The 23,332-nt window shown below is 38.7% G+C and overlaps 1 protein-coding gene across 3 annotated transcripts in view; it reads right to left on the bottom strand.

Moving 5' to 3' along the window:
* Positions 1 to 22,572, bottom strand: part of TRAK1 (trafficking protein, kinesin binding 1) — a 54,049-nt gene extending 31,477 nt beyond the window's left edge. Inside the window, exons 1-3 of one of the 3 annotated variants that reach the window (XM_010181487.1) lie at positions 22,509 to 22,572; positions 5,971 to 6,047; positions 2,415 to 2,531 (exon numbers count right to left, since the gene is read on the bottom strand). In XM_010181487.1, coding sequence (XP_010179789.1) covers positions 2,415 to 2,531; positions 5,971 to 6,047; positions 22,509 to 22,572 — 258 coding nt within the window. Of the gene's footprint in view, positions 1 to 2,414; positions 2,532 to 5,970; positions 6,055 to 14,297; positions 14,308 to 22,508 lie in introns of those variants that run through there. The other 2 variants (XM_010181488.1, XM_010181486.1) reach the window with 2 other exon arrangements.
* Positions 22,573 to 23,332: the final 760 nt, after the last annotated feature.

Genomic DNA, 23,332 nt, shown 5'->3' with positions numbered 1-23,332 from the left:
AGCACCACCTCAGTGAAAAGGGACACATCTTGAGGTTGGAGCTGCAGCATTCTTAGTGAACATGGCAATACAACAGCAGGTAGACACACTGTGCCTGGGAACTACACTTTTGCTGTTGAAAAACACCCTTCTCTATAACCAAAACAATTCATAATTAAAGTTCTCAACAGAATGTTTATGCTTTCAGTATGTGATTCTGGTGCGCTCACCTTGTGTTCTTTAGTGCACTACAGGAAAAGTCTCAGTTTCATAACTTTTTACTGAATATGATCATAGCCTCTTCCTAAACCTAAGCAGCACCTGACAACACAAACTCAAAAGCCAAACCCAAGTACGTAATGCATTTTGCATGGCTCTGCATTACTTTGGTATGTACCTATGAATGTGGTATGTTACAAGGACACAGAAAAACTTGAGCTACTTAATGGGATGGTTCAGAAGGTTTCGGCAGGACAAGATTGGTAGGTCAGAGAGACATAAAGCTAAATTATTCATGGCCTGACACATATACCAAGAAAACCTTAACATTATACCACACATCAGAAAAAACTTGTCTATATATAACAGAAACCACAGATTCCTCCAGACAAACCATTTTAGGCAGAATCTAAATTACAGAATTTAAAGTGTACCACTTCAATTCACTCCTCTTGCCCCTTGCCCTTAGAGACAGTTGCCTTAGTTACCACTGTATTCAAATATTCAAAATTCAGCATTAATGGAAAATCTGAAACCTACTAAAGGAAGATTTTCAACATACAAAAGGGTCATGATTTTAAAGCCTGATGAGCTGTGTTTCAAAAGCATCCATTTCTGATGGAGTCAAAATGAGAATATGAAAGACGGGTACTAACAGAACAAATGGCCCAACATGTCAAGCCACCCTGAAAGAAGCTGATTTCTGGTGGCTAATTTCATTTATCGCACAACTGGGATCCCTCCATCCATGCTTTATTCATCAACCCATCTCAGATAGATTTCAACTCCTTGCACTCCTGAGCAGTTTTCTTAATAGCCTTTCTAAAAGTTTTTAATCCACTGTGGTTCTGCTCATCCTACAGCTGTGAGATTTCTCTCTCTCTTGCTCAAAGCTACATATGGACAAGATGCACAAACCAAGGTCACTGTCCCAGAATAGGATACACAACATTTGCCTCCAGCTCAGTTGGTAAGTCAGCAGAGTTTAGTGACAATTCAAGTACAGATAAAGAGCTCTTTTAAAGCATCCTGTACAGTTCCATCCAAGATACAGCCACCAAGAATCTGCCAGGAATACAGTAAGAAATAGCAACCATATAAATACTTCATTAAAAATTCAATGGTATGTGGAAGACAATAGGTGTTACTTGAAAGTAAGTTTTCAGGTATGTTTTATAGATCACATCAATTCAGAAAACTCATGCGCCATCATACTACATTCTCAATGTGTTCATCAAATGTCTAAAACATTACTACTGCAGTGAAACTCAGACATACGTTATGTACTGTAGCAGGCTACCAACACATGCTTCAACAGATTCTAACACAGTTTCCTGGAAAGAGATAGAGCAAAATCACAGAAGTTGTAAGATCTTGGAAAACTAGATAGAAGGTAGCAAGTCTCAGCCTATAACCGTTTGCTTCCCAACATAACCCAATGCTTCCTAACATTGACAAGTTCATACACATTGAATAAAAACTACCAATGACTAAAATATATCCTGACCCCCGGAACAGTGGAAGCTTAACGCAAGTTTATGAAGTTGGCCCAGCCTGGAAAAGGCAGAATGCAAATGAGCATGCACTCCTGACACCTTCATAAATACAAAAAGCATTCACCTTGCATGCGATACCTGTATCATACTCAGTTTGAGAAGCAAAGGTAAGCACTGGTAGCATTTAAATGCTATGTTCTAAGAGCCAAAATTCAATTTGGGTATGAATAGAAAAGCATTTGGGAAAGCGGAATTAAGCATCAGTTGCTTAAGTGAGGACTGAGAAAGACTCAGGAGAAAGAAGAAGAGCGAGCTGCACACAAGGGGAGGTAGGGAGAAGAAAAGAGTGATTAGTGAGAAAAATCAAAACAGGGGAATGATGCATAAAACAGCGGAACAAGGACAAAACAAGTAGAAGAAAACAGCGGGCACAGTGACTCAAAATGAAAAGGGCAGTTGGTTTCAGAGGAAAATTAAGTCTGAGGCAGAGCAAAATTCAATGGCTTGAGAGGTTTTTTCCCCCCCCCTCAAATCACCCAATTTGAGCCAACAGGTCAAATGGCCTTTTTGGTTGCATTTCTAGAAGCATACATGCTATAAAAATGGCTGACCAAACTGCTACAACAGAGATTGATCTGCTATGGACAGGATGCCCAAGAAACTAGAACGAAAATTCTTCCCATCACTGCAGCTAACAGCAGTCAGATGTAAAACTCTTACCTCTTCCCTGATGTGTTCTACTTGCTCCTCCAGGAATTCATTTCTTTCTGTCAGTGATTTATTCTTCTTTAACAGCGACTGGCCAATCCGAGCAGCTAATTCTAAGTCCCGTTCTTTCTGTGAAGCATTAAAAAAAGAAAGTTGATTTCAAAATTTTTATTCACCGAAGGATCAGAGGGAGGATAAAATTGTCACTTAAGGGAAGGAACAAGTACTTGAACAACAAAAAGACTTCTTCCTTCTGTGAGGGTTTGTTTGTTTAGGGTTTTTTTTGCTAATTTACTTTTTCTATTCCTGCTTACGTTACACTCACATCATTCAGAAAAAACTGACCCATACAGAGTTATTGAACCATACACATGAAAGCACAACTTCAAGGTCTAATGTAAAACAACATAAGTGAAACCAGATCTGGTTCTCTAGTCCAGCTTTGTTTGGGAAACTACTGAGGGAAACTGTTCCATCCCCTTGTTATACCATCTGCAGAATGCAATCACAGAGCTTTAGAGGTTACATTTTAAAGAATTTTAAAGAATCACAGTAGAAATAGCAAAGAACTTGGGCATTCTAAAGCATTATTGAGTTTCCACTTGCTCCACCTTGAAATAAAACTGTAGAGTAGCAAAAAGGCCATTTCTACCACAGTGAATTCAGCTCCTATCTTCTTTGTGTACATCCACCCATCAGTGCTTTCATATAAAACCAAATCTTATCCATTTCCTTTTTGCAGATGCCCGAATTTACATTAAGCGGTTACACTCATGCCATGCTTGCCCCCTTCTTCCCCCTTCTTGATGTGCACAGAACTGGAAACAACCCATCTTGATAGTTCACCACACATACCAATAAAAACTAAAAGCTTATCCTGTTGATGGCATGTAACTATACATTGTAACTTGGGTTGTAAATTGCCTGTGAGTGAATGACAAACTGTATAAAGCTTTGTGCCATTCATTAAGCACTCCTATTTGTCATTTTCTTATTCATTTATTCTTATTCAATTACTACTATTATCTTTAAAACAGTGGGAACATAGCGCTAAGGTTAATTCCCTGCTTACATTTAGTTTAATGCCATTTGAGTTTTCTCTCTGTCACTCAAAATACTGCTTGGGGCTTATTTACAACCCCTGACAGCCATCCAGGTTTTATGACTAAAAGCTACCTTATGTCATGTATACATTAATGACAGCCTACAAAGCCTACAGCTCCTGATCACATGGATTTGAAGTGAGTGAATGTGAATGAAGAGGTTTTCATAATGGGAAAAAGGGAAGTTACATAATACTTGGTAAATGAAAAAACAGATTATTGATCACTGCTCTATCCACAAATGGCATTTTCCAAATGGTTTCTGAAGGTCAGGCTCACATTTGCATTGAAAGCTACTGGCATTATCTAGCCATAACATCTTTCTATAATCTATGTACAGTCTTTCAGAACAATAGGTCACACAAAGCTATCCAAAAAAAGATTGGTTTATGTATCAAGCCAACTTATTGTTCAGTAATTTGGCTCACTTCATAAATATGAAGTGGGAAAAAATATACTGCTGCAGCTTTGACTCTACAGAGGAAAATCTATCTATCTAGCAGCAACATTTCTAACCTCAAAGCTGAGGAAATGTAACTCCAGGCTCCTCCCTGGACTTCCTACGCAATCTTTAGCAATTCAGCTGTAAATCTCAGTTTGAAGTCAGGCCTCCTACTCACTGTGATAAGGACTGGATTTATTACAGCAATATGTAAGAAAATACTGAAGCCAGACATGTTTACACTATTATTAGAAAGGGATGAGAAAGCAGGTTTACAGTGGAATCTGCTCCTATTCCTACCACACACCTGGTGTCACTCACTTTGCCTAGTTTAAGGGCAATAGGCACAGATTTTCTAATATCTGCATGCATCTTGTTTTGAGATCTTCTCCTTCCTGTCTCTCTCCACACCCCAGAATACTGCAGCTTTCATCCTGCCAACTTTGTAATACAGGCATTTGAAGCCGCCAATGAGATGGACAGACAAGGGGTAGCTTTTGGGGTTGTTTTTCACTTGTGTGTGTGAAGGTAGCAGAAGGAATTATACCTTAACTTCTGCGAACAGATAAAATCTCTTGTGACAACCAACAGCTGGAGAACAGAGAAAGGAGCTTTAAGTGCACACCTGCCTAGGAATCCGAAACGACAGCCAAATAAAACAAAAAACCTCACTGAAATTATTTGTTTTATTAAAGGCTCACGTATTACATGTTCCCCCACTTTTCCTTTGCTATCATCCCAACAGGGTAGCACACCAGCAGCTTTAAAACAGTAGCTCAGCAAGTCCTCCTGGCATCGCTCCCATGAGCCTGATTTCTGGATCTACAGACATTTGGCTACATGGACTCAGGGGAGGAAACAGTTTGGCAGAACGCTGCATCATTACTGGAAGGAGCCATGGAAACTAATGCAAGTAAATCTCAGCCAAACAAGACAAAGGGAACAGGACACAAACAGGTACCAGATTGTTACCGCAAGTTAATGGATTATTCCAGGACAAGTCTTTTAGGTAAAACATCAGTTTTGACTGCCATTTCACAGAAAGTTTTTTAAACGAGTTCAGCTCAAAGCACAAAATGCAGGACTTTGTACTGAGATCAGATATATCAAGCATAAGTGGGAGACGTAAGCATTCCCATGCTTGTTTCCTTGCAGAATTAGAGAAAGAACAGACCACTGAATGCATCTTGGCTACACAGACCCAATTTTTGACATTGCTATCACAATAAACAAGCAAATAAATATGAAGGATTAAATTACACTCAGCCATGAAGTAATACAATTGTAACAGTTTTCACCCAATGAATTCTTCATCATTTCAAAAATCAGTGCTCAAGTTTACTGCAGCAAAGCAGCCCATTTCAGTCAAAAGATTTATCATTATATTTATTGAAAATAAGCATCATAGCTTGACAATTGCTTTTGCCATTTCTTGAATGCCCAGGATTACAGTAATAATAATTTGCATAATAATGGTATTTAAAAACAAACAAACAAAAAACTCCACAACCTACAAAACATAGGACAAAGAAGAAAAGGCTTGGAGACAAATGAAGCATTAGGCATTTTCTAATTTTGTGTCTATGCACTTATCTGTAAAGATGTTATCTGAGATAATAGTTATGAATACAAGACTATTGGTGAATTTTTTTTTTTTACATTTAAAAAAAAATTAAATCCAACAATAATGTTACTCTTAGCTTTAACACATACTGTAAAAATGTGTCTTTTTAAGATGATACCCCCTCCTTCCATTCATTATGGCAAATATTTGGCCCAGAGCAAGTTAAGTGGCCTCAACTGAAAAATAAGCACAAGTAATGAATCCATCTGACTGAGGTAAACAAATGACCTTTACTTTTATTTACCTTACCAGTGAGATAAGGTTTACATACACTTGGACCACTTATTCCTCATAATTTGAGGAGTCTACCAATAGTCTTCAGTAGTGTAGTGGTACCATTTAATCTCTGTACTACTTTCTCATACTGTGTAGGGGTCCTTAAAGAGATGTAATACTTGCCTCTTCAAGAAGACGTGTAACAGCATCTATGTCATTGTATGTTTTAGTCATCTGGCCCACTCTTTCAGCACATAGAACTGCAAGAAAATAAAATAACACATTAATCACATTGGCAATACTATTGAGGAAAAACATCCATTAAAGAGTTTAGATTTCGTAAGATTTCATCTTAAGTCAATTTTGGGTAATTATATCAAAAGCTAAACCAAAAAGCAATTAAAAAAATTTAAAAAGTCGAAGTTTCAAGTTAAACTGAGACTACAAGTGTTTCTCTTTTGTAATGAGTATTTACTTTTGTCAGTGGCAGAACAAACCATTAAAATGTTAAATCTTTCTTCTCTGAAAAGCAATGTCTTGAGTTTGAAGAAAAAATCATCAAAGTGAAAACGCGTTCTTAGATACACAATTAGGATTCTATGACATCAACCAGTCATTGTATTACGTGCAGTAGAATTACTCCATGAATAAGCAACTCTGATAATATTAGTAACACTGTTCGACATAGAGACACCATGTCATATTAAGTTGATAAGAACTGGCTTCTACGGTATGAGACAGCAAAGTAAACACAAAATACATGCAAAATAAGAAACAATTCTTATAATACGCAGACCACACCACAGCGGCCACAGTACCACTCATAACAAATATTTACTGAGACTAGATAAGATGATGAATCACTAAGGTGGAACAATGATTTTTGTTAGACTGAAGAAAGTATGCAGAAGTTTAGTCTACCACTATATGTGAGCCTTTAAGGAGCTACACTGAGTTATCTACAAGTGTGCAAGTTTTCTAAAAATACACCAATAACCAGAGGACACATCAGCACTTTCTGCACGACCCTCACATTCTTTTTATTTTCAGCTATGCCTATTCCTCAAACCCTGTAATTCTGAAAAAAAGGGATTGTTAATGAAGTTGAGTTGATCATGTGGACTATTTGTTATCAAGCTGCTGTAGCACAAATTGTTCTTCAAGGGATTTATCCTTGACAACGTCAGTTAAAGCTCAGTCTGACAGACTGGCTAATGTTGCTCTAGCACGCATTAAGGTAGTGGTGGGGAAACAGATAAGACCTAGTAAGATTTAAATAAAATAAAAAGTGTATTGAATACAGTAATATTAACAAGATACAGTTTGTCAACCTAAGGAAATGACACTACCTAATTTATAAATATAAAATATACATAAATATATAGTTGAACACTACTAGGGCACAACAATAATACATCAAGTGTAACAGTACTGATGGTATCTGTTGAAATGTTGCCAGTTTATCATTTTTCCACACTTGAACATCATAAAGTTGCTTGAACTACAACAAGAAGTACAATTTGTTTCTGTTTATTTTCCTGTTTCTCAAATTTGATTTTTGAGGATCAAATCCTGAAAACATTTGCATTATTTAGTGACATCGGTAGTGGCAGCAAACTCCAAAGAATGCCATTCAAAAGACAATTACATTTAACAAAAAAATAGTGGTAACAGTAAAAATTTTACACTTCAAAAGTAGTAATATGACAAAGATTACACAGCAATATGAAAAATAACTAAACTACTGCACAAGCAAAAATACAGTGCATCTGCAAGCTATAAGCTCTATTAGTCAAAAGCAGACTAATCAGGATTCCACAGAAGGAAAAAAAAAAAGACTAAAGTAAATTGCAGAGAACATCAGTTATAGTAAACTAAGAGGCTAAATAGAAGATTTCCATAAAACTTTCACATCAAGACAGATGGTGTCACGTCCGGAAGACCATTCACAATAAAAAAATTAACATCACCATAAACTCAATTTTTTAAAACATAGCAAGTTCGTAAGTCATGCAATAAAATGTCTGTCAGAAGTCCTGACACCAGCAGTTTACTTTCCAAAACAACTGTACACTAAACAGTCTCCTTGGTTACAACATTCCCTCGCTACTATAAAACCATGTTTGAGGTTGTCAATAGCAAGCTTATTTTAACTCTGCATTAATAATCACCACTGATTATGCCCATGGCAACCTCACACCATCCTAATTCAGGTGAATGTATAACCCTCCTAACATCCAAGCTGATAACAGGACGGTGCTCCCACAGACAAAAAAGTTACTCAGCTGGAAGAAAGAATGATAAAGGTTGATTCGTGTGGGGCTCATGGCTATTTCTTCAGAATTTGCCATTTAATCCTTGACAGGGCAGAGTACACCACAGCCTTATCACAATAGACTCATTGAAAGAATGAGTCTACTTTTACCATGCAAAGAAGTAGTGACCTGGTCACCAATAGCTTTTATGTCTCAAAATTTCCATCAAACTTCTGTTGGTCACTATTAAAACAGAGGTCTTCATATACTACACTGCCAGTGTGGAAGGGTTTCAAAGCAGAAATGGTATCTTATGTACCCGCCTCAATGTGCAAGTGGAAACAAATTTCGACAGACTGCAAACAATAAAATGCCTGCTCCAGTCAACCACCTCCTATTGCCACTCAGCACGCAACACAGCAGAAGCACAGAGCTATCAACAAAAAGAGAAGCATTTAAAAAACTCAAAACAGCATCTAGAGTATGTATTTAGTCAGCTTCCATAGATTACAAGACAATATCTGGCCAATTGCTAGTGCAGCGATTTTGACTTCCTCAGTGTCCAAAAAGACTACCACACAAAAAGACAAACTATTTTCAATAACAGTTTTGAGCTCTGATTTAGTGAAGTACAGGGTGGGGGGGAAGGACACACAAAAAACCCCAAGCAAACCCAGAACATAACCCCAAGCTCCACAGCTCTAATGGATTCTGCATCATAGTCTGCTGGAGTTTCTGATGAATATGAGCACCTGGTAACGCTACCATAAAGATAAAACAAGAGCAAATGAAGGACAACACTCTGTAAAGTGCCAATTTACTGACCTCTTTTTGCTCACTTGCAAATCAGAAGTATTTTTGCTCTAGGTCAATAGAAAGCACAGTGTCTAAATGCATGCATGCAAACATTCAAATCAAAACACACTTTGCATCTCTCAGTTTATGGAGAAGGCTGTTAAACAATAAAGAAATAAATAATAATAATTTTAAAAAATGTCTACAGCAAGTGGAGGGACCACCGAATCCCAGAAGCACTGAGTCAGAAAGTGTGTTTTGGTAACTGCTTTGAAAGTAATGTTGCAGATCCAAACAGAGAAAGCTTCTATCCCATTATTTTCACGACTGCATTAAATATGTTACTGAGGACATATTTGCAGTTCAAATGACTTGGATATTTTTTATTAAAGCCAAACACACAAATGGACAAATACTACACAAGTCAAGTATCTCCTCTGCCTTATAGCATCTAACACCATCTTCAAACCCTTTTAAAGCTTGCAAATTTACAGGTACTCATATTCCTGTGTTCCCCAATGTGAGAACAGCTGAATGGATGCACTCTGCATTTATTTCTCATCATCTATTTAATGCAGCATCTAAGTGGAAGATTTTTCTAGCTCCAAACGCTGCACTGACTAAAGCACTGATTCCCAAGCTGAAGATGCTCAGGGAGAAGGGAGAAAAGTATCTACCTTCCTGGATTGTTCCCTGAAGCTCACACAGATACCTAGCATGGTGATTAGAGGAAAAGTATGTTTCCAGGAAGAGGAAACAGCCATGGAAGGGAAGCAGAGCAAGGATACCACTATGGGAGCTGCTGCAATGAGCGACCACCCACCAAACAGGGGATTCAGGTGGAAGAAAAAAAAGAATGAAAGAAAGAAAGTCACAGGAGCCAGCAGTCACAGGTGTCCTCAGTCCCTGCTTCCTGCATTCCTCCTCAAGATGTACCTCCACCCGTCTTCATTTTTGAGACCTATCCATCTGGGACAAATTAAAGAACTAAAAGAGAGCAGTCATGGCTGAAGAGGAAATCCCAGCCCCTACTGCTCCTCTTCCCATCTATTTACAACTATGGGGAAACAGAAGGGAAAATAAGATGTTACAGTAAAGTTTCACCTTTTGGGTATATAACACAGACCTGTGTAATTCAAGAGTCTAACATGGAACACCCTAGTGCGTGGGGATTTCCCTAGTACCAAAATTTATTTCCTCAGAAACTACATCAAGATAAGGGAATATTGTTCATGGAGCACAGATCTCTGGCAATATTAATACTGATGCTCCTTATTAGCAAGGTGACAGCAGCGGATAAACTTACTGATTTTTTCATTAACAGTTACCTACCCAAAGCCTTTAACTATGGCAAGAATTACTATATTCTTGATCAGTTATGAGAAGCCTCACGAATAGCTTCTGTCTCCCTTGACTCTGCTCAGAGCTCTCTCCAGACACTAAAGATACAATGGCAAGTTCATCGCATCCTGAACATTGCCCATCGAGATGTACAGAACAGACGCAGCAATGCCGACTGACCAGCTGCACTCCCTACCACTTGGCAAACATTAGCAATCAGAGATCCTGGCAGACTCAGACTCTTCAGCTCATGCTGCTTTCATTTCTGAAAGGTTATTTTTGCACTCCAAGGATAAAATACTTGCTCTAGAACTGAAGCTGTGATTTTTAGCCACCAATGGTTATGCTCTGGCACTGGCTACTGCGAGCACTACGATTTGAGCCAAGCACATGAGGAATTCTGAAACAGTGCCATTATCACCTATAATCCATTTAAGAAAATTATACCTAAAATGTGCCATCAGCTCTATTAGTGACCCAGACTAGAAAGATTTTTAGATGCTTAAAGGTAAACATGGTAGCTTCTTCTCCACTAAAGCGGAGGTTTTGGCAGCCCTGGCTAAACTGGGGCAGAGGCTTCAGGCCTGCTGTTGCCTGTCACATTTGAGACAGCCCCGAGAGAACAAGTTCATCTAAAGAGCTTAAATTTTGAGAGACTACTGTCACAGGAGCTTGAAAAAAACACGCTTCTGAGGCACGACTTGCTAGAAGTCCAAATTTTAACCTAACACGCCAGCAGTTTCTCCAGCCTACCCCACCACTCCCCAAGCACAGGAGTGGGCCAGGCTCTCCAGAAGGCAGATGGGGTGTTCGGCGGGTGGCCGTGACCCTGGTGAGAGGTATAAAGAGTGGTCACAGCGTGCCAACTGCTTCACGGCTGTCAAGTGACACTGTGGGCGAGCTCCCTCGAGGAGTCTGGAAGCACATCATGTTGTGAGCAATACACAGTCAGCAAGTACGCATTAGCACAGCGAAAGATAACTACCGGAAGTTCAATAGACAATGCTAATAAATTATTTTAAATATTATTCTTTTAAAATGTTATAGCCTAGCTTACTGTGATTTCAGTGGCGTAGTTTGTAAATGAACCTTTTAACATTAAGATACAGTTATTGATTCTTCTAGAAGTCAAAATTTTATCTTGTCATTGAAGCTATGGCTTGAAGGGTCTTTGTTTACTGCCATTTTTCTCATACAGTCCTCAAATAGCTTAATAAATCCAATATGAAAGCATCACATAAAAACCTATGTTATAACTTAATCTCAGCTTTGGGGAAAAACTCTGCTGTTATTTCTTCTCTAAAGCTTAATGCTCAAACACTCAGGTTGGTAGCCATTTCAAAGTACTTTCTCTAAGCATGGCATGAATTGGAATGAATTTTCCTGTGGTGAATGAAGAAGAAAGTTAAAGGAAATCTCAACAAGAACGTCACACGCTTATTCCTTATATTGGCATAAGCACAGATCAAATATCGTAACTTGGAAAACACAGCCACAAAGCAAAACTAAGGAGATAAGGAAAAACACCTGGACAGAACCAAAGGCTTTACCTTATTATTGTCTCCATGTTTGGGCCCCACAACTTATCATAATCATGCATACACCATTTACCGATACAGCTCAACATAGCTCTTCTGTTAACAGTAAACCTTTTCTGTCAGGATTTTCAAATTACTGAATTACTGTCTTGACATTCCCCTTCTTGTCAAGAAGTGTCTGGACTGCAGTCCTTACAACTAATAAATGGGCATAGTGCTTAAACCAGGATCTGTACTGTAAATCTTTCAAAAAAAATCATAAAATGAAGTTACAATCCTATATTAAAAGCCATGCATTGTCAACTCTCTCCCTCTTGTAAATATGCGATCTTTTTCTATTCCAACTCCAGGAAGAATCAGCTGTGTCAAAGCTTTCAAGAATGACTAGACTCCATTTTCTTAGCTTTAGTGTTTAAAGATTCCTTGTACAGCCTTGTACAGCCTTCATTCTAGTCAATGTCTTTGTTACATAAAACAGGTATTTTTCACTTTCTATAAGTCAGACCCATAGAGTGCCTGAACTTGAGCTTTTAACAGCAATCACAAGACTGAAAGCTCAGGTCATTTTATCAACAAATATCCCTGCACAAAGTTTCACTGCAGTCAGCTCAAAGACCAGCTTATCAACTGAAGACTAAACATGCTTACAACTCTAAAGCAATGCACTGAGACTCTAGGACTGTTCTTAGACCTTTATGAAGGTGCACCCCATACTCATCAAGGGAACTGATACGCAACACTGCCAAGTGTAACACAAGTTCTGTGACACAGGCTCTAGAAACAACGGGAAAAACCTCACCACATCAAATAATAGACAAGCAGCAAGTAGTCATCCTGCTCACAAAATAGGCCAAGCAGCTCAGGAGTCTTAATTACACCATTTTTACCCTCTTTTCAAATAACTACAAACGGTTAAAGTGAAGGATATCTTCAGACTTTCCCTTTTCTGACACCAGATTTAAAGACAGATATCATTAAAACTTTTCATGTTCAGCATGGAAAGGCTACATGCTGGTGTTTCCATCCGCTTTACTTAGAAAATGGATTGACTCATCCCCAAGAGAAATACTATCATTTATAAGTGCATCACGTGCAAAGATACACAGAAATATCATACATCACTTTCATGCATCTACATCACTACTATATTGAGTGTGTAGGTGACCTGAACGTAGAGGTGGAGGAGAAAAGGCATCTTTAAAAAACGTTTCAAATACACACTGAGCTTTTGAGAGGAGGTACTGTAGAAAGACAGGGCTAAATTTATCCCAGATGGAACTCAACATTTTTGTTCTCTCACAATCAACAAGAACAGCTTCAGACTGTACTTAGATCTCCATGAAAGGCAGTCAGCGGGAAGAATAAGAACAGCATAATCTATGTTTTAGCAACCATTTGATCACCAAAAAAAATTAGGAATTAAACATAAAACGATGTTGGCTGGCCTCTCTTGATAAGTTTCCTCCTCACCAATTCCCAGTGTTAAAATTTTCTTTTAGCAATGCTCTCACCTTTCTATTTTGCACAGACAGACAAGTAATCTCAGCTTCCTTCAGAGACCCACAACAGGACAGATGAATAGTTTATTCACTGAAATAAATATTAATATTTATTAATGAAATCAAGGTGGAATATTTGATTCTGAGGAAGTCTTTACAAGAAAGTCCTATATAACAGGATTCAGAGACCACAATACATCCACTGAGCCTTTAGACACAGGAACTATTTCTTATGAGGTGAATAAGGATGTGTAAATTGACAGGAGGCCTCATTCCTGTGCTAACAATCTTTCAAAGCATCCTTACACCAGCTTTATGATACTGTATTTAGAAGTACCCGTTCTCTACCACAAAACCACCATTTTGGAGGGAAATTCACAGCACATGAAACAACATAAATGGAGCATTCAGCATTTGGTACCTGAAACCCTGAGAAAAATTGCCAGGCTGGCTGGAAGCAGCCCTTGATTGGGTACACTCTCTATACAGCAGGTGCACAGGAAGATTTTTTCAATGCAGATACATTCACATTCCTACCCTAACAGTTGCCTGAAGTACTGCAGATGTCTGTAATTTCTACAAAGTCTGACAAAAATTTTGGGTTATTTGCTTTGTTGAAAGGTTAAGCCACAAGACCCAAAACTTGGATTATTTCTGTCTGTGTGATTTCAAGTTCATTGATAAGCACAAAATTGTTGCCCTGTTCTTCTACTCATTTTTAGAAGCATCTGTTGGGAATGACAACCTAACACAGTTTCATAACACACATAAGTAAGATGTACATATAAAAAATGCACTACCATTCCAAAGAAAGATAATTTCTCAAATCCAGTTTCATTATAAAAAAGGTACTGTATAGCCTACATCTGTTCATCATGTATTTCTACTTCAAAGTAGTGTACATAAATTAAGATACATGCTATTCATATGAGTATTTTCTTAGTATTTCATCCAAATGTACTGGCTACACATTAAAAAAAGGCAAAATTTCGTAGATATAAATCCACAAACATCACTCAAGTCACTTATACATTGCCAAGTGCTACTACCATAGAAGTTTAAAACCAAAAGCTGAAAAGTACCTTCTTCCAAGATATCGAGACTCTGCCTGTTACATGTGCATTCTCTCTTATTTTCCTTTTCGTAGTCATATTCAAAGCTTTCCTCTTCATTTACTGACATTCCTGAAGCTATCCCAGGTAGACACAATATGACACTTTAGTCTCACAGGAGATGGGAAGTCATTTCCTCGGAGGCTGTAGTTTCGGGAAGAGCAAAGCGAGGTCTCCACCAAGCAGGATACCATTTTTCCTCACTCACATGCTCAGCCAGGGAGCTCCTGAGTAACTGAGTTATTTGTCCTTAGCACAACAGTTTTGTGTTGTACAGATGGGGTGGAGGAGGGAAGAGACCATCTGTCTAATAATTACTAGAAGATTTACGTTGTTCCTCATACCAGCTCTGAGGGCAGCCAGTTTTTGCTCAACAGCTTCACTAGCGTATTTCAGACAAAGTAGGTGGGCTGAAAGCCCCCTCCCTGGCACTCCTCATGTCAACAAGGTCCTCTCTGCTCTGCCCCTGCTCTTCCAAAGGAAGTGGTAGCGTCCCACAAGTGTCTCCGCAACACGGAAGTCTGAGCCAGCCTCTAACTGTCACACCTGGGGAAGGGTGTGCACCTTCACAGAGTTAAATCACCTCTCGAGTTGCCTAACACTGCAAGTCACACATTTCACAGGAGTGGGGAGCAGCCAAGCCTGTGTACATGCACACACTAATCCCACCCAGCGGGAAGATCTTGAAAGCTGCAGGTATTGAGTAGCATGGTCTGACTGCAGCATCCACCATGCACAAACCACTGTCTGGAGAACTGGGCTAGGGGAAAGGGAGTGGGTGTTTGGGGCTTTTTTTTTTTACTGCTGTCACAAAAAAGATAACACTTGTACGGAGCATTTAAATGAGGTATCACATCAGCTGTCAAATGCCATGCTTTCTACAGTCATCTTTACTCTTCTGTCTGTTGTGGGAAATGAAATATCTCAAGTCCACATACATGGCACCCCAGTGCATTTCCAAGGGCATACAAATCTGATCTCTGATCAACAACAAATGAAACTCCCTATGCTCAAACCTCTTGGTTTCCAATGGGCTGTGTCTGCTAAATCTGACTACACAGATCACGTAGGTTAACTTTCTTATTTAACTTTTTGCCACCATAGGTATTTAATGTTTGCCAGGTTGCCTCCCTTACTTTCAATGGCAAACAGGTGCCCTTTACTGCCTGCAGAAAGCATTCCTACCCACACCACGAAGCAAAGCAGCGGCAGGCAGCGTGGGGACACTGCGAGGCAAAGGCAGCTCCTCGCTCCCTGAGGGGACATCACTGCTCGGCAGGAAGGGAGACAAACATTGCACGCCAGCAGAACATCACAGGGTCATGTAGGAACACTTTCTCTATTACCATTTCTCTAGTGGGGTGAAAATGTGAAGTAGTATGAGATAGGAAAGAACTAATTTTATACAATCATGATTAATTATTCTGGTTTAAGTTTTAAACTCTTCATATTTATATACAAACAGTGTAACAATGTTTATATAAACAACAGCCAAAGGATATGAAATACACAAGTGCTCACTGCAGAAAGGAACACTAATTTCTAAATAAAGATCTTACTACTCAAACTTAACAACTTGATCTTTGACTGCCAAAATTTACTGCAATTCAGCAGCAGCAACAGCCTCAAGAACTCAGTTGGGGAAAAAATAGTACTGTCCCTTTCTCCCCATATCATGACATTAAAAGATGTACTTTTAATAATAATGTAATGGATATTGCTTCTAGTTTCTGATTCCTTAGAGCTTTTCTGTATCTTCATTTCTCCCCTGCAACTGTGAATCAAAACTCTAAAAATAATAAAAAAAAAAAAATCAGACAGCAAGAGTCTTAAGTACCTACTTGCCATTCAGTGTCAATCTACCACATTTTGGTAATAGCCACAGAACGGAAATTAAGAGAATAACCAAAATAATAAGACTCAGACATCTTTAGAAGAAGGCAAGAAGCACCTTTTAAAGCTTAGGAAAGAAAATTCCACCCCTGCCAACTCTGTTGATTTTAAACTCTGGTGGTTTTAATATTGCTGACACATGTTGCAACTATAGCTGACCAATTACCTTATAAAGGAGAGCAGGGCTGGTGGGCAACGCATTGTAAACATGAGTGCTGCTGCCCAATACACATGACAATACAAGGAGAGTAAATGAACATTCCCACAAGCTGACTTGTGCACTGTGACTCACATCAACTCACACTGCACAGAAGGACTCTGACATTCACAAGCGGAGAGAAAGGTAAGTGTTGCAATGCCTGTATATTGATACCAGCATACGATAAACGCTGATGCAAATTCATAATTGGCAGAGGTGGAATGTGCACCGCACCCTCACGCTATCAACTCCTTTTTAGTGTTATGCTGCTCTAAGCCCTTTTACTAGTGCAGGAATATTTACGTGCCAAAGATTAAGAGCCAGGTTTCCAACAGATACCAAACAACAAGCTGCTATGGAAAAAAAAAAACAAACCAAACCACCAAACCTAAATTGTATATGGTTCTGAAAATATACATTCTAATCAGGAAAGATTCAAAAGAGCTTTTTAATATTACCTGTAAAGACATACTCAGAGACTTAAAGAACACATCAGAACGAACATTCATTTTTATGGGTTGCTGCTGCAAAGTAAATCTGGCATATTTGCTGCAATCATCACTCTGAATTAGTGGCTAAAGATATTTAGCTCCTTTTAGGAAGCTTGCTAAGTGAGTTGTAGTGCTTAAAACACACAGATGCACATTCCTCATGCGATAGTTGCACCAAGGTACAGCCTGCCTTCAGTACCTTGGCAATCAAGCAGGAAACACAGGAGCTAGTTTGAAGAAAGGTGAGGCTGGACACAATACAAATAAACCCTCTTATCCTGACTCATTATTTCCAAGGAACTCCAGTGCATTCAAATCATTTAATGCTTCCTTTATCAACAAAAATATCTAGACTTTTGCACAGTTAACCACATTAATTTTGACCACAATTAATGAATAACAACAATACTGCATTTAGAACAAAGACTCTCCACAAGCTAACAAGTCCTAAAAACATCAGCTGAAACAGCAGCATCCATTTAAAAATATGTTGATGAAGAAATGTAGGTGCTTTGGGATGGGCTTTTCAAGGAGGGGGGATAAACTGCCCATTGAACATGTGCTTTCTACTAAGATGTTCAGTCAAAGTTAGGTTGTTCAGATGTCTACAGGTTTTGCATGTTTCCCATTCTTTCAAAAGCCCACCCAAATTATTTTTTGTCAACCAAGAGGACAGCACATTACTTTTACAGAAAGAGAATGAAATGGGATGAATTGGGAAAACACTTAGCTGGAAATTCAGCAGCTGAGCAGAAAGGAGAGAAAATACCTCTATACTGCAAAATAAACCACAGAAAGACAACATGCAAGTAGAAGTAGCTTAGGTCTGACTGGATGAAGAACAGATTCAATGGAGGAATAAACAAAAAGAAGTAGAAAACTAGGAAACTAAATCAATTACTGCATGAATATAAGCAAGTTTCAACCATATTTATCAAGTATAGAGATAAAAGACATAGCAGCAACACAAGAACAACCTGAATGAGAATTTTAGCTCTGTACCTATAGAGCAAGGGCTGTTTCAGAGATTGCATGCTACAACCATTTGTAAGATTCTCATAGATTTAGATGGTGTACTCACAGTCAGCATCCACTCAACATCCATAGTAACACCAGGGTTACTCTCTCCACAAGGATAGAGACCAAAGGGGCTAATGTGTAAGAGAGATGGTTGCTCATCATAAATATCCAGCCATCAACCAACCTCCTACTGTAAGGGAGAAGGTGCTAGTGGAAGCATATTTTAAAGCAAAAGGGTTGACCGCGCCACTCACAGAGCTGGCAGATTTTAGTTTGTGAGGTTAGCTGTAACCAAGGTGCACAGAGAAGAAACATGGATAACCAAGAACTGCAGGAGGAATATGAAATATTCTTCTAATGCAACCTTAAAGGAGTGATCAAAGAATAAATAAATTAAAAAAAGAGAACCAGGATACAGTCTCACATCTGTAAAGGCACACTAATACAAGCAAGGCACGGATGAGTAATCATGCTTAAAGTGGCTGAGAGGTCAAGGAGAACAGGCATTAACATTGTTAATTATTGTTCAGCTAAAAAGAAAGTTAGGGAGCTTGCTGATAATCATTTCAGTGGACTGGAAAAAAAAACAACAGAGGAGAGGAGCTCCAAACAGAGCAAGAGATGAAAACATTTCAATGTGAGCAGGAGGAAAACACAGGTAGGGGTTGAAAGTTACAGAGAAGAGCAAAAGCACGATAAGGGGTGCTGGAATGACCAAGAGTGAAATGAAGCTGCTCAGGCAAACATAAAAGGAATTCGCAGCTTTGTTATGTGTGACAAACAGGGCACAGAGTGTGACTGGCAGGGGGAAAGGAAAAGAAGCTATTTTCTCCACAAGAAATTCCTGAAACTCATGGTAAACAAAAGAAAGATTAAAGTGCTAACTGCACATACACAAAGTCATCTGAAATTATAAGCAACGAATGTGGCATTAGCATGGAGTTGTTCAGCTAAAAATAAATGAGTAATGGAAGAAACCACAAGAAAAGTGATTTGATCCAAAGTCGACCTGGATTTCTCTAGAAAGCATTGTTCAGTGACAGGATGAAAACTATTGGCCTAAAAAAAGAGGCAGAGGGAGAAGACTATTCATAAAGATTTCTACAGGTATCTTGACCAACTTGGTCTGGTGGGAGGTGTCCCTGCCCATGGCAGAGGGGTTGGAACTGGATGATCTTTAAGGTCCCTTCCAACCCAAACCTTTTTATGATGGTTATCTATTTAGCTTTTGGTAGTATGTGGGGAATTTTGCATAATATTTTTCCCCATCCAAACTGCATTGTATATGATTTGCTAAGAATCTGTTTTTCTCTAAAAAAACATGCAGATAAACCTAGACTTTTATATTGTTATCTTTCACAGTATGGATGTGCAAAAGTTTCATCTTTTCATCTTTTCATCTTCTATCATTGGTTCTGTCAATCTCAAAGTGTGCTATGGAAATAACTATTCTCTTACTCAAGCACACACCCAGCTCTTTCCCCTTGCATATTCCACCTACACAATATATTTCATTAATACCAAATAAGGTGACAACTGTCACTCACATTATACTTGATTGTGTATCTAAAAAGCACAGTGTAATACTTCTTATTTATAGATATTTCAATTTATTGTCATGTTAGTTAACACTGGTGATTAAATCTTCAGATAAATAGAATGTGACATTTTATTGTCTAATTACATCTCCTCCTACCAAAAATACACTCTGTAAAGGACATTAGGTAAAGGGATTAATTCATTACTCCAACCCTGGGAAGCCTTTGTAAAGATTTGCAAATTGTAAGTTTTGAGCATTTGTTCATTTGCTTTTGCAAGGTATTAAAAAAACCAAACCAAATACTACCACCACCAAATGCAAGTTGAAGACATCATTACAATGTCAGTACACATAGAAGTTCATTAAGTCTGAGGTAAAAATTAGAGTAACTTCTTATATCCTGGTATAATTTTGAAGTGCTTTGGCCCTTGAAGGACAAGAAACCATGCATTGCTAAAATAATTTTTTTAAGAAAGGTTGGACTAGATGATCCTTGTGTGGTCCCTTCCAACCTGGTATTCTATGATAAAGTAAAACAAATAAAGCCACACCTTCTAAATGGAAATACGGAGTGCCAACAGTTTTGACAAAGACTGTATGAACAAGTTAATCAGAAAAACAATTCTGTAGGATAGTATCTTGTGAGGTTTTTTTATTAGTTTCAATGGACGACCAACTCTTTTCCAATGTTATATCTACCAAAAAGAGTGAACTGAGTAGGATTCACAATCGAATGCACACATATACAAGTTCCAGAGAGTTCACGTATAGCAGATAAATAAGCTTTCTAACCACGTTTCACCTGGTCTTAAAATAGATATTCAAAGCAGGTCAGCTGAGCTGCAACTAGCCTATCGCTCCCTACTGAATATAAAAAGCATCTCAGTCAAATGACTCTGGTATCGACAAATACATGCTAGAAAAACTAAACGTCAAGAGACAGGCATCTCTTACAATATACCATCTGCTCGAGGCTTTTGAAAAAGCTCAATTTTCTACTGTGTTTTAGAGATGCCTTTTCTCTCCCACTACACTCAGAATACCTCTCTGCATCAACAGGAAATGTCGATACTATTTTAAACCCAAATTAATATGCTAGTATCAAAGGCCAAAGACTATGCTTTCCACCACACGTCTCGAATCCTTCTCTCTTTTTCATGCACTCCAAGAAAGCTAAGCCCCATAAAGTTCTATTAAACATTATGAGACTACCATTCACCTGAGAGACCAAGATAGGGCTGACAGCACTATCCTTCCATCATGTAAAAAGCAGTGTTTTAATGTGAAAACAAAAAACCCCAACCAAACAAAAAACCCAAACTAAAAAACCCCAAACAAACCAAACCAGAAACACAAAAGCATTATGCCTTACCTACTGGAGAGATCAGACATTAAACCTTGCTTTCTTTTAGGGGAGATCTCCCCAAATACTCCAACCAACCAGCTAGCACAAACTATCTGATGCTGTGGATCTCAGCTCATGGAAGATGTATTCTTGGCAGGGGCTCAGCTCTCACAAGAAAACTCGTAAGCCCAGAATCGGAACAACCAACGCAGAGCTCCCAAGGCCCTGATCCCACAAGGTATTTAAATACTTGCCCAACATCTGTTGCTTACTCCATCACTGTGGAACTCCCATAGCTTCTCCAGAGCAGTACACATCTTAAGACAAAACTGAGGAGCAGAGGAGCCTCAGACATTCAGGCATGCCATGCTTCTGCGTAATGACCAGACAAAGGGCCATAAACAAGAACAACAAGAAGAAGGTTATCTGGTTTTAACCTGGGGGGAAAACTTCAGCTACTGCTTTTAATGACAGTACAACTGTTCTATTTTTTACACTTCTAAATCCAGGCCAACTCAGCCTGTTACATCATGCAGATTAATGACATGCTACAGTATTTACTAGGGTTAAACCTAAAGGATAAAAGTTACATAATGGATTCAGTCCAACTTAAGGTGGTCAGATCGTTCAAATAAATATGCACTTCTCTTTGAACACCTGGACAGGAATAATGAATTAAACACAGGAGAAGCTGAAGTTTAACAGGCTTCTAAAATTGTGTTCTGTTTTGAAATCTAGTACAGAGAAACACATGGAGGCATATGACACACAGAAGACAAAAAACCCATTCAAATTTTGTCACACATATCTTTACTCTTCATGTCCCCTTTGATTTTGTTATCAAAGCATTATGAAATATATCTTTGTGTACTACATATGTACAACATCCCCTGGGCCTACACTCCTTACTCATTTCTGTTCTTGCTTCACAGTGATCTTGGACTTGCCTTATTTAAACCAAGCTCTCCAACAAGAATAAAGCCCATATACAACTGCTGCTTCCCAAAGGCTGCATTTTGTTTTAGAGGTTATCACTGAGTGCCATAAATGAGGAATCTTGATTTTTCCACTATGCTGAGAGTAGTTTTAGCCACTCTTTATTCTTCCCCAAGTGCCTTCTATCAAAAAGTCTGATAAAAACATTCTGTGTTCTGATAAAGAAATAATCACCCAAACAAACATTAGAAAAATCACATGAGGGCCAAAAGATAGTGCTCACCAGAGCTTGTAATTTTTTCAATTCAAAAAGTTAACCTGCTCACTGTTAAGCAGTTACAGTTTTAAATGCCTTCCACAGACGAATAACCAGAGAGAAAACAGGTACTGCCTATTAACACGTTAAATATTTACATACTGGTAATGCAGAAAACACACAAAGACTTAAAACTCAAACCAATACTGAATCTTACAGTAAGTGTATTTAAATTCAGCGGAATTAATATACATACAGTTAGCATTTCAAATATTTCTCCCCCTATGCAAAGATTGCTCCTCTGCCACTCCCTTTGAAAAAGAGAGAGCTGTACAGTCTTTTGCAGCATGCTCACAAGAGATGTTGAGATGCAAAAGAGATGCAGGCATCTCTGCTACACCAGGATGCTGCCTTTTTCAAGGTACTTCATTTTTAAAGCAACAATCATCCAGTCTTACAAGCTCCAAATTTTGCAACAAGAGACTAAAAAGAAATACTTACCATCTGTGCATTCTTCATAATACCAGTCCAGTTCATAATAATCTGCTTCAATGAATTTCTGCATAGTCAGTATCCTTCAGCAACAGACAAGATTTCACTTCGCTGCTAAGGTCAAGTGCAATGCAGCCATGCCTTCCTGCCTTTGCAAAACACCATAGCGCAAGGAAGCTCACAGAAAGCTGAAAATGAGCTGCACATCTTCAATAAGGCCGTAACAAAAATAAAAGGGGGGTGTGGCAGGTGTATTTGGGAAAAAAAAAATAGAAAAAAGGAATGCAGAAGGAAGAAGCAGATGCCCTGGCGGCTGCTCTAATAAAGAAGCTCTGCACAGGAGCCTTAGATGGGTGTTAACAAAATCATCCTATCAAAAGGCTGATGCGCTGACGTGGGGGACACACACCACCGCCTGGCTGTTTCTAACTCATTCCTTTCCTCCCCAGGCTCCACATCTCTTTCAGTCTCACATGTTGCCATGGAGATGAGCTGGCTCCAAAAGAGATGCAGAGATGAAGAAAATGCATTTTGCTGTTTCTGGCTACACAGACTAGAAGCACCCCTCCATACTGGAAACAAAAATCCTCGCTCAGAAAGATGATACAACTCCTTGCTGTCTGCTCACAGAACAGCATCGTGTCACCACAATGCACTGGGTGCATGCAGTACATTAATAATGAAAATCTAGTCCATTACCACTCTCCTCCACACGGTCCGATAAAAGCCTGCCTTCCCCATGGAAAAATGAAACTATATTACTGCTTTGTTACATTATTCCAGGCTGATACAATAGAATCCTTTATGCATCCTCTAACTGCAAATGTGGCAAA

The sequence above is a fragment of the Mesitornis unicolor genome, unplaced genomic scaffold (assembly GCF_000695765.1).
Source record: "Mesitornis unicolor isolate BGI_N332 unplaced genomic scaffold, ASM69576v1 scaffold22663, whole genome shotgun sequence".
Lineage (NCBI taxonomy): Eukaryota > Metazoa > Chordata > Aves > Mesitornithiformes > Mesitornithidae > Mesitornis > Mesitornis unicolor.
Note: the sequence above shows the minus strand (reverse complement) of the source record. Positions and strands in the feature narration are given on the sequence as shown.